At 35.3% G+C, this 14,812-nt stretch overlaps 1 protein-coding gene and 1 pseudogene across 1 annotated transcript; one reads left to right on the top strand and one right to left on the bottom strand.

Moving 5' to 3' along the window:
- Positions 1-1,377: 1,377 nt before the first annotated feature.
- LOC21412212 lies at positions 1,378-3,258 on the top strand (annotated as a pseudogene).
- Positions 3,259-10,052: 6,794 nt separating this feature from the next.
- Positions 10,053-12,091, bottom strand: LOC21412211 (cytochrome P450 71D11). The gene is made up of 2 exons (XM_024174119.1): positions 11,099-12,091; positions 10,053-10,764 (listed from the first exon to the last, which is right to left on the bottom strand). The coding sequence occupies exons 1-2, from the start codon at positions 12,005-12,007 to the stop codon at positions 10,120-10,122; spliced, it is 1,554 nt and encodes a 517-aa protein (XP_024029887.1). The 5' UTR covers positions 12,008-12,091; the 3' UTR covers positions 10,053-10,119.
- Positions 12,092-14,812: the final 2,721 nt, after the last annotated feature.

Below are 14,812 nucleotides of genomic sequence, written 5' to 3'. Positions count from 1 at the left end.
TTGGCCAAGAAACATGGACCATTCATGTACCTAAGAATTGGGCAGATTCCAACCATAGTAGTTTCGTCAGCAGAGTTTGCCAAGGAAGTGATGAGAACCCATGATATCATATACCGAAGAATGATCCAAATCCAAATTCCAAAGAAAAATAAAAAAATTTCCAAATTAAATTTTAAAATGTCCTTGAATTTCTCATAGGTCCTATACTGGGGAATTCTCCAAAAGTAAAATTCAAATTTAAGAACTACGACTGACTTGATTCCTTATGGATAAGTAGAAAACCTAAAATTTAGGTGTAGTTTTAAGATCAAACTAAATCCTAAAAATCCTCAAAAAAACAAAATCAAATTTTAAAGTGCTTTAATTCCTCATAGGCATACACCGGGAAATTATTTAAAATTTTCAATTTCAAATTACGAAGTCCAAGTGGCTTGATCTCTCAATGGGTATGTAGACAACTCGGCTAAATTCACCGAGCTCAGCCGTAATTTTCTAAATTCACAAGGAAAATAATTGCTATCTTAATTGGAATAAAAAAGTGTTTCCTTGATACAAGGGATTATAATTAGGAGATTATTTTTATAATCTTGAACGGGTCAAACTTAAAATAAACATTTGAATTTATTTATGTTCTTCTGCAAGCAATGTGTGATTGAACTTCGTTCTCATGATTCTCTGCAAATTTGATATCTACCAAGTTCATGAAAATGATTTTGTGGAAAATATTGTTACCTTGTATAATAGACCCACTAATCAATCGGTTTTTAGTCAACGTACGCAAAGGAAAAGATAACAATAACAACAAGTGTATTTTCTAGGTACATCATTCAATGCTAATAATTTTCAATGCATGATGCGTCATTCAGTTTGACATTAGATAAATGATAATAAATTAAAAAAAAACATTATGATAAATGATAGTAAACGATTTTTTTCTTGTGATAGATATTAATTTTCCATTATGAAGTATTATTTTATTTTAGTTAACGTTTCTCTTAAGCTGGCGGAGTTCTTAGCTGCTAACTTGATAGGGATATTATAATTTAGTATCAGAGTAATATGTTTATGAAGATATTACATTGGGAGTGTCATGAGACGTCAGTCAATATAGAAAAATATATTGTGACGAATAGTTATGTTTTTTTTATAATTATTTGAGGACAGTTTTTCTATTAGAAAAATTAAAATTACTAAATTTTGAGGACGAAATTATTATTAAAAAAAAAGGAGAATTGTAATTCTCCACATAATCCTTTCCTAACGGAATTAATACACACCAAGCATTCTTCTACATTGAGCAATAAAGAAATGAAAAACAAAAAAAAAGCAGAGACTTTATTTAAGCCATTACAACTTCAATTCCATTGCACTTTCGACATGGATCTCGAAATACCCTCCTTCACTATCCTTTTCGGCTTCATCCTCTTTGTGTTAATGGCCCTGGAAATACGCATCGAAAGAGCTAAAACCATCAGCTCAGACTCAAAACTACCCCCAGGACCATGGAAACTACCCTTACCAGCTTTTCGGTTCTTTACCGCACCATGCGCTTAGAGACTTGGCCAAGAAACACGGACCATTCATGTACCTAAGAATTGGACAGATTCCAACCATAGTAGTTTCCTCAGCGGAGTTTGCTAAGGAAGTGATGAGAACCCATGATGTCATCTTTGCGTCAAGGCCCCGGGGGTCTCTTTCTTTTCAGATCCTGTTATATAATTTTACAGACATTGCCTTTGCTCCATATGGCGAGTATTGGAAACAGCTGCGGAAAATTTTTATGCAGGAGCTCTTGAGCACAACAAGAGTTGAATCTTTCAGACCCATTAGAGAAGAAGAGATGTTTAATCTCATGGAATGGATTGCTTCAAATGTCGGATCAGCTATAAATCTCACTAAGAAGATCAAATACTCGACATATGATACAACATGGCGGGCTGCCTTCGGTAAGAAAATCGAAGACCATGATGAGTTCATATCGATTGTTGAGGAATCATTGGAGTCATCAGGAGGCTTTGATTTTGTAGATTTGTTCCCTTCTTTTAGTGTTCTTGCCTCGATCACTAGTGCGAGGCCTAAATACGAGTCGATTAAACAAAGGGCTGGGAGGATAATGGAGAACATAATTAAGGAACACAAAGACAAGAAGTCAACCACCAAAAGTAGTGAAAGTCATACAGATCAAGAAGATCTGGTTGATGTTATTCTGAAATATCATAACAATTCTGAAATCGGGTTCTCTCTAACAACTGACAATGTCAAAGCGGTTATTTGGGTAAGCATATTCAATTTTCTTTTGCTCTATTAGATCCACGGAAGTAAAAGATTAACACATATGTTTATTTCTATAGTAAATGATATATATATGACTATTTAAGTCTTCCTTTTGGTGTTATGCATCGTTGACCGAGAAAAGCTATGTTTTGTTTTCATCTAATATGTTTTTGAAGAAATGCCTGCAAATCTGACTTATATTAAATTTCAATTGCATAACAATTCATTAACTTTCAGGATATCTTTTTTGCTGGGAGCGAGACATCAGCTACAGCTGTGAATTGGGCAATGGTAGAAATGATGAAGAATCCAAGAGTGATGAAAAAAGCTCAGGATGAGGTGAGACAAGTCTCTAGTAAGAAAGGGTCAATTGACGAAACTTTGCTTAGTGAGATGAAATATCTAAAATGTATTGTCAAAGAGACACTGAGGTTACACCCTTCTGCTCCTTTATTACTTCCAAGAGAATGTGGACAGAAATGTGAGATTAATGATTACGAGATACCGGTGAAAACCAGGGTCATAATTAATGCATGGGCAATAGAAAGAGATCCTAAGTATTGGACTGAACCCGAGAGTTTTATACCAGAAAGGTTTCTTGATAGCCCTATTGACTTCAGAGGTACAAATTTTGAGTATATCCCATTTGGTGCTGGAAGGAGAATGTGCCCTGGCATGTCGTTCGGTCTGATTAATGTTGAGCTTCCTCTTGCAATGTTGCTTTATCATTTTGATTGGAAACTCCCCAATGGAGTGAAACATGAAGACTTGGACATGACTGAGTTGTTTGGTGCGACGGTTAGAAGAAAAGATGATTTGTACTTGATTCCCATTACTTATGACCTGTCGCCTATTGGAAAAATCTCTAGGAACACCAAGTAACTGTTTGTTTGTTATCATAAATAAGGTCAGAAAGCCTCTACTATAGGCTGAGTGAAGATGTTGTTTGCTTTGAGCACCATAAAATAGATTGTTTATCATAAAATAAAGATTTGCGTTGGAAAACTTGTAATTTTCTAGCTCTTACAATAGTTGCTTTATGTTCACAATATCCTTTGTTATAATCATTAGTAAAACTCTGAGAACCACTAGTGTTGGCTGGTGAAGATGTTATTTAATTTGAGAACCATAAAATGGAATGCATGACATGCTTGAGCATCCCGTCAAATAGAGATTTATATAGTGATTGTTAATCACATTTGCTTATTATTTAGAGACCTTTTAAGTCGTCTTTGTTGTCGTGTCGTCGTTGTTTATTATTAATTTTTTTCTTCTTGTTAATGAATAGGAGATTGGAGGTGTCTTCATGCCCCAACTCAATGTTAAGATTGTTATTACTATTTTTGCTACTATTATTATTATTAATTGAAAACCTAAAACCACACATGGGGGAGGAAATTTTATGAATGATGGAAAATTAATTTTTTTTTTTCATAAAAGAAAAACATAAAAATAATTGAAAAACCACACCTGAAACATTAGATTCTCCAACTTCTCAAGAAAAATTTTAGGTGGATGACCTGTTTTCACCAAGCCTTTTAATTATAGCCGAGTTTTTTCTAAAAAGACATTTTTTTGGGTGTTACAGTGACCAATTACTAATATACTAAAAGTTTATCACGGATAGGACTATGACCCTGATAGGATTTGCTTTTCTATGAAAAACTTGTCTCACCTCATTCTGAGCTTTTTTCATCACTCTTGTATACTTTATCAATTTTACCATTGCCCACTCGGCAGCTGTAGCAGTAGTTATGCTCCTAACAGAAAAGATGCCCATGAAAGTTAATGAGTAGTAATTTGCAATTAAAATTCAGTATAATTCCCTATTGCATACAATTCAACCCAAGAATCAGGTGAAAACAAAAATATAGTTTTTCTTGGTCAACAATGCACCACAATAATTGGAAGGCTTAAACATGTCATATATCTTTGGAACAACTAGTCATTGAAGAAGCAATTCCATTGACTTTTCTCTTCTTTATTTGGCACAGAAGAGTCCAATGATAGAGAGAGGAGGAGCTTGCGGTCCGAATAAGCTATTGAAGAAGCAAGTGCCAAGTTGAAATAGGTAATAAAATATAAGGATATTTTGCAGCCGAAATAATCTTAATTAATAATGGCATTTAATCCGGAATTAGAAGCTGAGAGCACCTACAGCCATCCTGAATTATTATTATTATTTGGCGTCCCTTCTGTAACGATTTGCACTCCTACTTAGTATGATATTGTCTGCTTTAAGCCTAAATCTGTACAGTTGTGCTCTTGGGTTTCACCCCATTGTGACAACCATCAATTCCTTGGAGTGAAGATAGGTTTTGGTTTATAAGGAGGACACCACCTCCCAATGGTATGAGACTTTTTGGAGTGAAGTCTATGTGACGACCCTCCTAGGAGGCCGCCACTGTAGCTGAAATTTTAACTTGTACTTACTAAAATTTCTTAAAATTTACGAAACATTTTTTTTTTTTATATAAGAAGGAATAATTTCATAATTCGTAACAATAATTTCAAAAGAATGAATCACTAAATTTCTTAAAGCTTTTCTTAATTTTAAATAAGATAAAACCTTCTAGAAATATCATTCAAACGGAGTAGCGCTTGAACTCTTGTTTGAAATACTCTTTAAAAGCCTTTCTAAAACTAGCAAATTCCATCGAGTCATCTAATTTGACTTTAAAACGGATTTCGTGAGAAATCTTAAATTCAAGTACATCTTAAAGTCCTTTTAAAATCAATCATTTAAATCGTCATGTTTAAAATTCATTTATTTGTTGCATGCACTGTTGCAACGTTCTAAAACTTAAATACTCATGACTAGGGTTGTCAGCTACAGTCTCAGTTTCCTTAACATACATATGTACATATACTTTTTAAACATACATGCTTGAAACCTTTAAATCATATATGCATATACATGATTTTACTTGAACTTATTGCGGAAGATTTAAGTGTGAGCGGTATCCATTTCCATCACCACCATTCGTCCGCCGCTTGCCATTGCCCTTTAAGAATTGCTAATAGGTTTCTTACCTAGAGCATGAACATATCTGATTGTGCTTTCGCTCAACAAGTAGGAACTATCTCTCACAAAATAACTGTAAGTACACATTAATAAATATGCATGAGCTGATTATGCTTAATTATTATGTCTTATCATAGTCTTATTATCTTATCTTATCTTATCTTATCTTTCTTTCTTACTGATTGGCCCGAGTGCTCGTACCACTTGCCCGCAATCATCGGGACGTGAGGGTTTACAAGGTCCCCCATGACACCGTGATTATAACTGAATTGAATGCCTCCCTCTCAGAGGACATTATTATATTTTTTTTTCTTCTCCCTTGGGAGCCTGAGTCACCTCCCTCTCAGAGGCTGGGACGACACTCAACTGAGATTATTCTTATAAGTTCCTCTTAACTTATTAAGGTGTATGCAATATGACATGGCAACGCATACAATACTTAAAGCATAAACATGCATATATAACATGTATAACTTTTTCTTTAAAATCTATTCATGTTGTAGGCAAGATTCCTACTTACCTGATTCACAGAGTTAGAATTCACTTTTCGCCAAACAGCCTAGCCTCTTACTTGCTTTCTTATGAAAATGAACACCCATTGAGTGTGTGAGCTTAACTGTCGTTTGCTATTCTATTTTAGCAACTTATGAGGAAAAACCTAACCCTTTCCTTAAGGCATGTATTCCTCTCATTTACTAAAGGGTAGTAAGGATCAATTTATTAAATCCTCAAAATCTTATTTTCATTAATTGCCCTTTATCTACTTGCCTAGATTGAAAATCAATTACCTAATCTAGTAATTCATTCTCCATAATTTTCCTCATTAGCCTTGTTATGATATTAAGGCCCAATTCGGCCCAGAAACTTATACACGGCATTCTAACTCTTAGGCCACTGAAATTTATACTCCAACGGAGTCTCTTAAATTAATGCGGGTATTGGACCCACATCAAATCTTTGAAATTCTAAGGACCTATCGTATTGGGCTCGTAGGTGCCCGTCGGGATGATTTGCTCGATAAACCACTAAGTTCTTTAAAAGAAAACATTTTTCTTAAAAACTTTCTTTGCGACTACTTCCGTTAAAACGAGGTTTAGCACCATAGTATTTTACTGAAATCACATCTCGGGTTCTTTGATAACTTCTTATTAAAACCAACACTGTGTTAGTTTTGTTTCGTTAAAACTGTGCAATTTCTGAAATCTACATTTTTCTGCATCTTAGAGTCGATTTTGAAAATTTGTTCTTTGCGTTAATTCTTCATCTCATCGAGATCTAAAATTGTCGTTTTTGGAGAAAGTTAAAATTCAGCCTCTAAAGGCCTCGTTTGGCAGAAAACAGTTGCAACTGTTTTTTTTTTCTTTTGCTATAGGAATGTCGTAGCAATCTTTTAAAAATGTTGTAGCAATCTATTAAAAATGTTATAGGAATGCTGTAACAATCTTTTAAAAATGCTATAGCATTGCTGTATTAATCTTTTAAAAATGCTATAGGATTGCTGTAGCAATCTTTTAAAAATATTATAGGATTGCTGTAGCAATCTTTTAAAAATGCTGTAGGATTGCTTTAGCAATCTCTTTTAAAATGTTGTAGGATTGCTGTAGCAAACTTTTTTTTTCTGAAACTGTGTTGGACAGCCTGTCCGTTTTTGTAAAATGGCTTCAAACTTGCTTTCAGAGTTAAAGTTAGGTTGTCATATTTACAGAAAAACATTCAAAACATCGAGAACTATAAGTTCAAGTTTAGAAATACTGAAAAATCTCGCTCTAGGGTGCTTATTTTCGCGTTCAAATTAACCGGAAAATTTTTCCTTCAACCCAAAATAAGCAACTTAAATCAAACATAAGCATACCACATCAAACTAACCTCAAAACACACAAAACCAACATAAAACTCACACACTCTTATTACAACTTATCTCCTCAAGAACCACAAATTACATCCTTGATTCCCAACTAGATTTTTGGTAGGAAAATATAGGAGAAAAGTTTAGAATTATACCCTTGAAGAAAATCCTTGGTTAGGCTCCTCCTAGAACACTTGATCACCTCCTTTTTCCTCTAAGGTTTGTTAATGGCTTGGAACTAGAAGAGTATAAGGAAATTTGAGAGGAATATTTCTACATTTCAAACTTTACTAAAACATGAGAAAGAGAGGATTTAGAGTTTATACCCTTGGAGAAATGCTTGACTAGACTCCTCCTAGAATCTTTTGATTTCCTTCTTCTTCTTCTATTGTTTGCTAGTGGCTTAAGGTTAAGAGAGTGAGAGAAAATTTTTGAAAGGGGATTGGTGTAGTGTGGCCGGTTTTGGGGTGGAGAGAAAATGAGAAGAGTAAAAATGAGGCCTAGCTTATGATGGCTCCTTTTATAGATAAGTTGGTAGTCCTTTTTTTAGCACCAAATCCACTCCATTAATTCAACTAGATTTTGAGTTCAAATCCCCTAAGCATGGCCAGTTCTAGGTGGAGAAAAGAAGGAGCAAGTATGCCATGATTTCCCCTTCAACTACTACCATCATATCCCACCTTAACATGAAACCCTCTAGCACACTCAACTAGCCAAATTTTGGCTCTAATTTCACTATGCATAGCCGGCCAAGTGGAGAAGGAGAGAGAAAAATATAACCTACCCCTTGTACTTTTGTCCACTCTCTTAAGTTTCTCTTTGAAACTGTTCAAAATTATACTGACTGTAATTTTCTCACTGGATGCTAGTTTGTTTTGCACTTGGAGATTCTTGGAATTAAGATTTTCAAACTATATCTGTACTGAGAATTCTTCTGTTTAAAGTACGGTGAGAATTTATCGATCGAATTTACTTGATCGCAAAAACATGAACTTAATATGAAATCTGCTACAGAATTTAAGAATACAGATGTTAATTCCATAAATCCTTCAATCAGAAAATATACATAATATATTTTTTTCCAGGAAAAATCCTTGACTTAAATACATGAATTGCATTATTTAAATTTTGAGATTTTCTTGGTGACCAAGAGTAAAATCAAGTGAGTTTAGGCTTAAAGTGAATAATATCATACCAGGTGGGGGTGCGGGTCGTTACATATGGTATCAGATTTTGTACCCAGCCAAAAGTGTGGCTAACGAGGATCTTGGGCCCCATAGAATGGGGTGATTGTGACAGCCATATATTCCTTGAGGTACAAGGCCAAACAAAGGGTAAGTAGTGTAGTCCCACATCACCTGGGGATACAGATAGGTCTTGGTTTATAAGGAAGGACACCACTTTCCAATGGTATGAGGCTTTTCGGAGTGAAGCCCAAGAGCAAAATCGTGCGGGCTTAGGTCTAAATCGAACAATATCATACTAAGTGGAGTTGTGGGTCATTGCACCTTCACATTGTTTTGAGACATGGAAATTCTCAGAAATTCAAAGATATTTCTCCGCTCCTAGTCTAGGTTTTTCTCAGTGTGATATAGCTTGGTTACTTTCGAAGTTCACCGTGAAGCTTCGTTGCATATCAAAGTTTCTCGTTGACCGTTGTATCCTGGGAGACAGACGCCGGATTTCCTAAGACTCCAATGGTGAGGGTCGAATCTTCATTAAGGATACCGTGTGGTACGTGTGATACACAAGCTTCAGTTCCATTTTGTTTAACAACGATCTTCCTATCTTTGTTATTGTGATTTTAATATTTTGTTGTGGTACTTTGTAATTGTGTTTGCTTATAGCAATTTTCGATTTCAATTTACCGATTCGTTTTGATTTCATTTATCCTATGTTTTTAACAGAAGGAAACAAATCCTCCAGATCAATACGTCCTAAAATCTTCGGAACTCTTATTACTAATGATATATATGTGTAGTCAAATCTTGATCTTTGCTTTGCTTACCAACAATGATCGTTATGGTAGACATTTAGCAATATTTACTTGTGAACTTCTGGTATTAGATAAATTTTCAGAAAAAACATATCCGACATAGTAATACATAAATAAGAAGGGTATTCAATGCAACATTATACATGTGACCTACGGTCCAATAATTAAAACCCTTTTCTAATTGTAAAACCAAAAGCAGAGGAACAGAAGAGAAATAACCCAAAACCATCTTTCTTATTCATCTCAAATATTTGGACAAAGCTAAGGAATGGGAATCAAGTATTGTTCAACTGTAACTGATTTATGGTAGAAATGGTTAATTAGTGATGAACGGATTCATGGTTTAGCACTGAATAACTTGGTGGTTCATGGCTAACTCAATATCAGTAAGTGATTAACCAAAGTTAATCAATAATTTACCAATCTATCAATGATAGGTCCTTTATAAATTAGTGAACGAACATTGGTAAATCATTGATAGACCGGTCTATTAATGAGAAGCTAATAGTATATTAGTAATTGACCATTGTAAAACCCCATAAGAAAACTGGCCTTTTAACTAAAGAAAACGTTCGGCTAAAACTGGCCATCCACCTAAATTTCTAGAGAATTTGGAGAATCCAATGCTTTAAGAGTGAATTACTCAATAATTTTTATGTCTTTCAGTTTTTTTATTTTTTTATTTTTTATTTTTATTTTTATTATTATTATTATTTTTTGTTATCCCCTATTTGTGAAATTTCCTCTCCAGGTTTAAAAGAAAAACAGCAACAACAACGTATAAGTCTCTAAAGAAAACAGCAAATATGATAAACAATCACTAGATGAAACCTTATTTGATAGGATGCTCGCAGACATCATGCAAGCCATAAAAGCAAAATTACAACTTCACTCAGCCAACACAAGTGGTTTTCTGAGCTTTATTAATGATAACAAAGGATAATGTGAACTACAACAGTAAAAACCAAAAATTACACGTTAGTTTGTGCTCGTAGAGGTTTGTTGTATAGGTGACAAGTCATAAGCACTGGGAATCAAGTGCAAACCTTCCTTTCTTCTAACTGTTACACCAAACAACTCAGTCATGTCCAAGTCTTCGTGATTCACTCCACTGGGGAGTTTCCAATCAAAATGGTAAAGGAACATTGCTAGAAAAAGCTCAACATTAATCAGACCAAACGACATGCCTGGGCATATTCTCCTTCCCGCCCCAAATGGTATGTACTCAAAATTTGTTCCTTTGAAGTCAATCGGACAATCAAGAAACCTCTCTGGCAAAAAACTATCTGGTTCGGTCCAATATTTAGGGTCTCTTCCTATTGCCCATGCATTAACTATGACCCTGGTTTTCACCGGTATCTCGTAACCATTAATCTCACATTTCTCTTGAGATTCTCTTGGAAGTAATAAAGGAGCAGAAGGGTGTAACCTCAGTGTCTCTTTGACAACACATTTTAAATATTTCATCTCACTAAGCACGGTTTCATCAACCGACCCTTTTCTATTAAAGACTTGTCTCACTTCATTCTGAGCTTTTTTCATCACTCTTGGATTCTTTATCATTTCTACCATTGCCCACTCCGCAGCTGTAGCAGTTGTCGTGCTCCCAGCAGAAAAGATGTCCTGAAAGTTAAAGATTAGTATTTTGCAATTAATATTCAGTATATTTTCCTAGTGCATACAATTTAGCCAAAGAATCAGGTGAAAAAAAAAAAATGGTTTTCCTTGGTCAACAATGCAGCACAATAATTCGAAGGCATAAACAAGTCATATATCTTTGGAACAAATAGTTATTAAAGAAGCAAATCCAATGTCTTTTCTCTTCTTTATTTGGCATAAGGTAGTCCAATGAAGAGATAGGAGACGTTGCGGTTCGAATAAGCAATTGAAGAAGCGCCAAGTGGAAATAGGTAATGAAATATAAGGATATTATGCAACAGAAATGGAATATACTTACCCATATGACTGCTTTGACATCGTCAGTTGTTAGGGAAAAGCCAAGGTCATTGTTACAAAACTTCAGGAGAACATCAACTAGATCTTCTGTGATTGTATGACTTTCACCACTTTTTGCTGTTGGCTTCTTCTCCTTATGTTCCTTGATGATGTTTTCGATTATCCTATCGGCCCTTTGATGCAGCCTCTCAAATTTAGCTCGTGTGCCGAAGATGAGAGGATCAAGAAAACCGAAAGAAGGAAACAAATCCTCCAGATCAAAGCCTCCTAATATCTTTGCAACTTCAATCACAAGTGTTATAAATTCCTCTTGATCTTTGCTTTTCTTTCCGAAGGCTGCTCGCGACGTGATGTTGTAAGTAGAGGAGTGGATTCTTTCAGTGAGATTGATAGAAGAGCCAACATTCGAAGCAATCCATTCCATGAGATTGAACATCTCTTCCTCTCTAATTGGTCTAAACGATTGAACCCTCGCCGGGCTCAAAAGCTCCTGTATGCAAATTTTTCGAAGTTGTCTCCAATACTCGCCATACGGAGCAGAAATGAGGTCAGTAGAATTGTAGAACACGATCCGTGAAACAAGAACGTGGGGCCTAAATGCAAAGATGGTGTCATGTGTTCTCATAACCTCTTTTGCAAACTCCGGCGATGAGACTACAACAATTGGAAGCTGTCCCATTCTTATGCTCATCAGGGGTCCATATTTCCTGGCCAAGTCTCTTAATGCGTGATGAGGCAAAGAGCCTACAAGCTGATGCATATTTCCAATTATGGGCAACTTGCATGGTCCCGGGGGTAGTTTCAAAGAAGAGTTACTGGTTTTGTATGATCTTTTCAGTATGCTCAACACCATGAACAAAAAGAGGAAGAAAGGGAGAAGGATTGGTAAGATGGGATGTTGGAGATCCATGAAGGAAGTGCCGAGAAAGATTGGGCGAAGGAGGCAAAATTATTTAATGATTTAGAATTATACCATTGTTATCTTTATATAGATATTAACTCCGTAGACTTATAATTTAGAAGGTCCATAATGGGATATATTTGGTTTCATAAAATATATATGTTCTTAACGGCAAGTGCATAAAAAAATAATAAGAATAACAATTCACGCAGTTGAAAAGTAGAAAGTGCGACATAAACCTGCAAAAGTCTGACAGATATGATTGTTTAATTAAGTCAAACCCAACAATTTGAAAATAGAAAGTGCGTATTAAAAAAATTGGATGAATTGTAGTCTTATTACTCCATTTAGTGTGATTAAAGTTCAAAATGATATTGTGGAAAATATGGTACCTTGTCATAGAACCACCAATCAATTTCAGTTTTTACGCAACTTACGTAGAAGAAAAGATAATCTAGGAAGGGCTCATGCGCACGAAAATAAATGGAAAAAAAAAAAAAACGCAAACGCAAACAATACAACAACAACAACGCTTTTTTTTTTTTTTATTTTTTTATTTTTTTATTTTTACGGGCACTCCCTCAAGTTTGCAGTTTTGATAATTTAGTCCCTTAACATCATCTTGGCAATTTACTAAAATTCCTTGCAACTATGGTCAAATTGATAACGGAGCTCAAAATATGGACAGAATTTGCAATGCGACTAGCACGTTATCGCTCTTGGTTTTTTTGTCACTTCTACCATTGCCCACTCCGTAACTGTAACATTTGTCATACTCCCAAAAAAAAAAGATGCCCTGAAAGTGAATCAGTAGTAATTTGCTATTAAAATTATGTATAATTCCCTATTGCATACAATTCAACCCAAGAATCAGTTGAAAACAAAAATATAGTTTTTCTTGGTCAACAATGCACCACAATAATTGGAAGGCTTAAACGTGTCATATATATTTGGAACAACAACTTGATGAAGAAGCAATTTCAATGACTTTTCTCTTCTTTATTTGGCACAGGAAAGTCCAATGAGAGAGATAGGAGGGGCTTGCTGTCCTTTGGCACAGGAGAGTCCAATGATAGAGATAGGAGGAGCTTGCGGTCCGAATAAGCTACTGAAGAAGCAAATGCCAAGTTGAAATAAGTAATGAAATGTAAGGATATTTTGCTGCCGAAATAATCTGGATTAAAAATGGCTTTTAATCCAGAACTAAAAGCTGAGAGCACCAGCAGCCATCCTGAATTATTATTAATATTTGGCGTCCCTTCTGTAATGACTCGCACCCCTACTTAATATGATATTGTCTGCTTTAGGCCAAAGTCTTTATAATTTTGCTCTTGGGTTTCACTCATTTGTGACAACCATCAATTCCTTAAGGCACAAGGCCAAGAAAACGGTAAGTTGTACAGTCCCACATAGCCTGAGAATGGAGAGAGGCCTAGGTTTATAAGGAATGACACCACTTCTCAATGGTATGAGACTTTTTAGGGTGAAGCCCAAGAGTAAAATCTTGCGAACTCAGACTCAAAGCAAACAATATCATACCAGGTGAAGGTGCAGATCGTTACATATGGTATCACAGCATATACCCAGCTGAAAGTGTGGCCAACGAGGATGTTGGGCCCCATAAAATGAGGTGATTGTGACAACCATCAATCCATTGAGGCGCAAGGCCAAAATAATAGTAAGTAATGCAATCCCACATCACCTGTGGATAGAGATAGGTCTTGATTTATAAGGAATGATACCATCTCCTAATAGTATGAGAATTTTTAGAGCGAAACCCAATAACAAAACCGTGCGGGCTCAGGTCCAAATTAGACAATATCATCTATCTCCCAATAGTATGAGAATTTTTAGAGCGAAGCCCAAGAACAAAACCGTGTGGGCTCAGGCCCAAATTAGATAATATCATACTAGATGGGGCTATGGGTCGTCACACCTTCTCATTGTTTTGCGACACACAAATTCTCAGAAAGTCTAAGATATTTCTCCACTCCTAGTCTAGGTTATTCTTAGTGTGATAGAGCTTGGTTTCTTTCGAAGTTCGCCGGAGAAGCTTCGTTGTGTACTAAAGTTTCTCGTTCACCATTGTATCCTGGAAGACAGACACTAGGAATTCCTCAAACTCCAATGGTGAGGGTCAAATCTTCATTAAGGACACCGTGTGATACACGAGCCTCAATTCCATTCTGTTTAACAACCATCTTCCTATCTCTGTTATTGTGATTTTAATATTTTTTTTGTTGTACTTTGTAATTGTGTTTTCTTATTGCAATTTTCCATTTCAACTTACCGATTCGTTTTGATTTCATTTATCCTATGTTTTTAGCAGAAGGACACAAATCCTCCAGATCAATACGTCCTAAAATCTAGGCAACTCTTATTACTAATGATATATATATATATATATATATATATATGTAGTCAAATCTTGATCTTTGCTTTGCTTACCAACAATGATCGTTATGGTACACATTGAGCATTATTAACTAGTGAACTTCTGGTATTGGATAATTTTTCCGAAAAACATGTCCGATATAGTAATACATAAATAAGAAGGGTATTCAAAGCAACATTATACATGTGACCTACGGTCCAATAATTAAAACGCTTTTCTAATTGTAAAACCAAAAGCAGAGGATAACAGTAGAGAAAAAAGTCCAAAACCATCTTTCTTATTCATCTCAAATATTTGGACAAAGGTAAGGAGTGGGAATCAAGTACTGTTCAACTGTAACTGATTTATCGTAGAAATGGTTAATTAGTGATGAACGGATTCATGGTTTAGCAACTGAATAACTTCATGGTTCATAACTA

This window comes from Morus notabilis, unplaced genomic scaffold (genome assembly GCF_000414095.1).
Source record: "Morus notabilis unplaced genomic scaffold, ASM41409v2 Scaffold623, whole genome shotgun sequence".
In the NCBI taxonomy this organism is placed as follows: domain Eukaryota; kingdom Viridiplantae; phylum Streptophyta; class Magnoliopsida; order Rosales; family Moraceae; genus Morus; species Morus notabilis.
This window is presented reverse-complemented; position numbering and strand designations above follow the sequence as displayed.

Bases quoted from the DNA above. Each gene is read 5' to 3' on its own strand.
- LOC21412211 (XM_024174119.1), bottom strand. From the start codon at position 12,007: ATGGATCTCCAACATCCCATCTTACCAATCCTTCTCCCTTTCTTCCTC. The intron at 10,765-11,098 runs GTAAGTATATTC...TTTAACTTTCAG, and splicing joins ATGTCAAAGCAGTCATATGG to GACATCTTTTCTGCTGGGAG.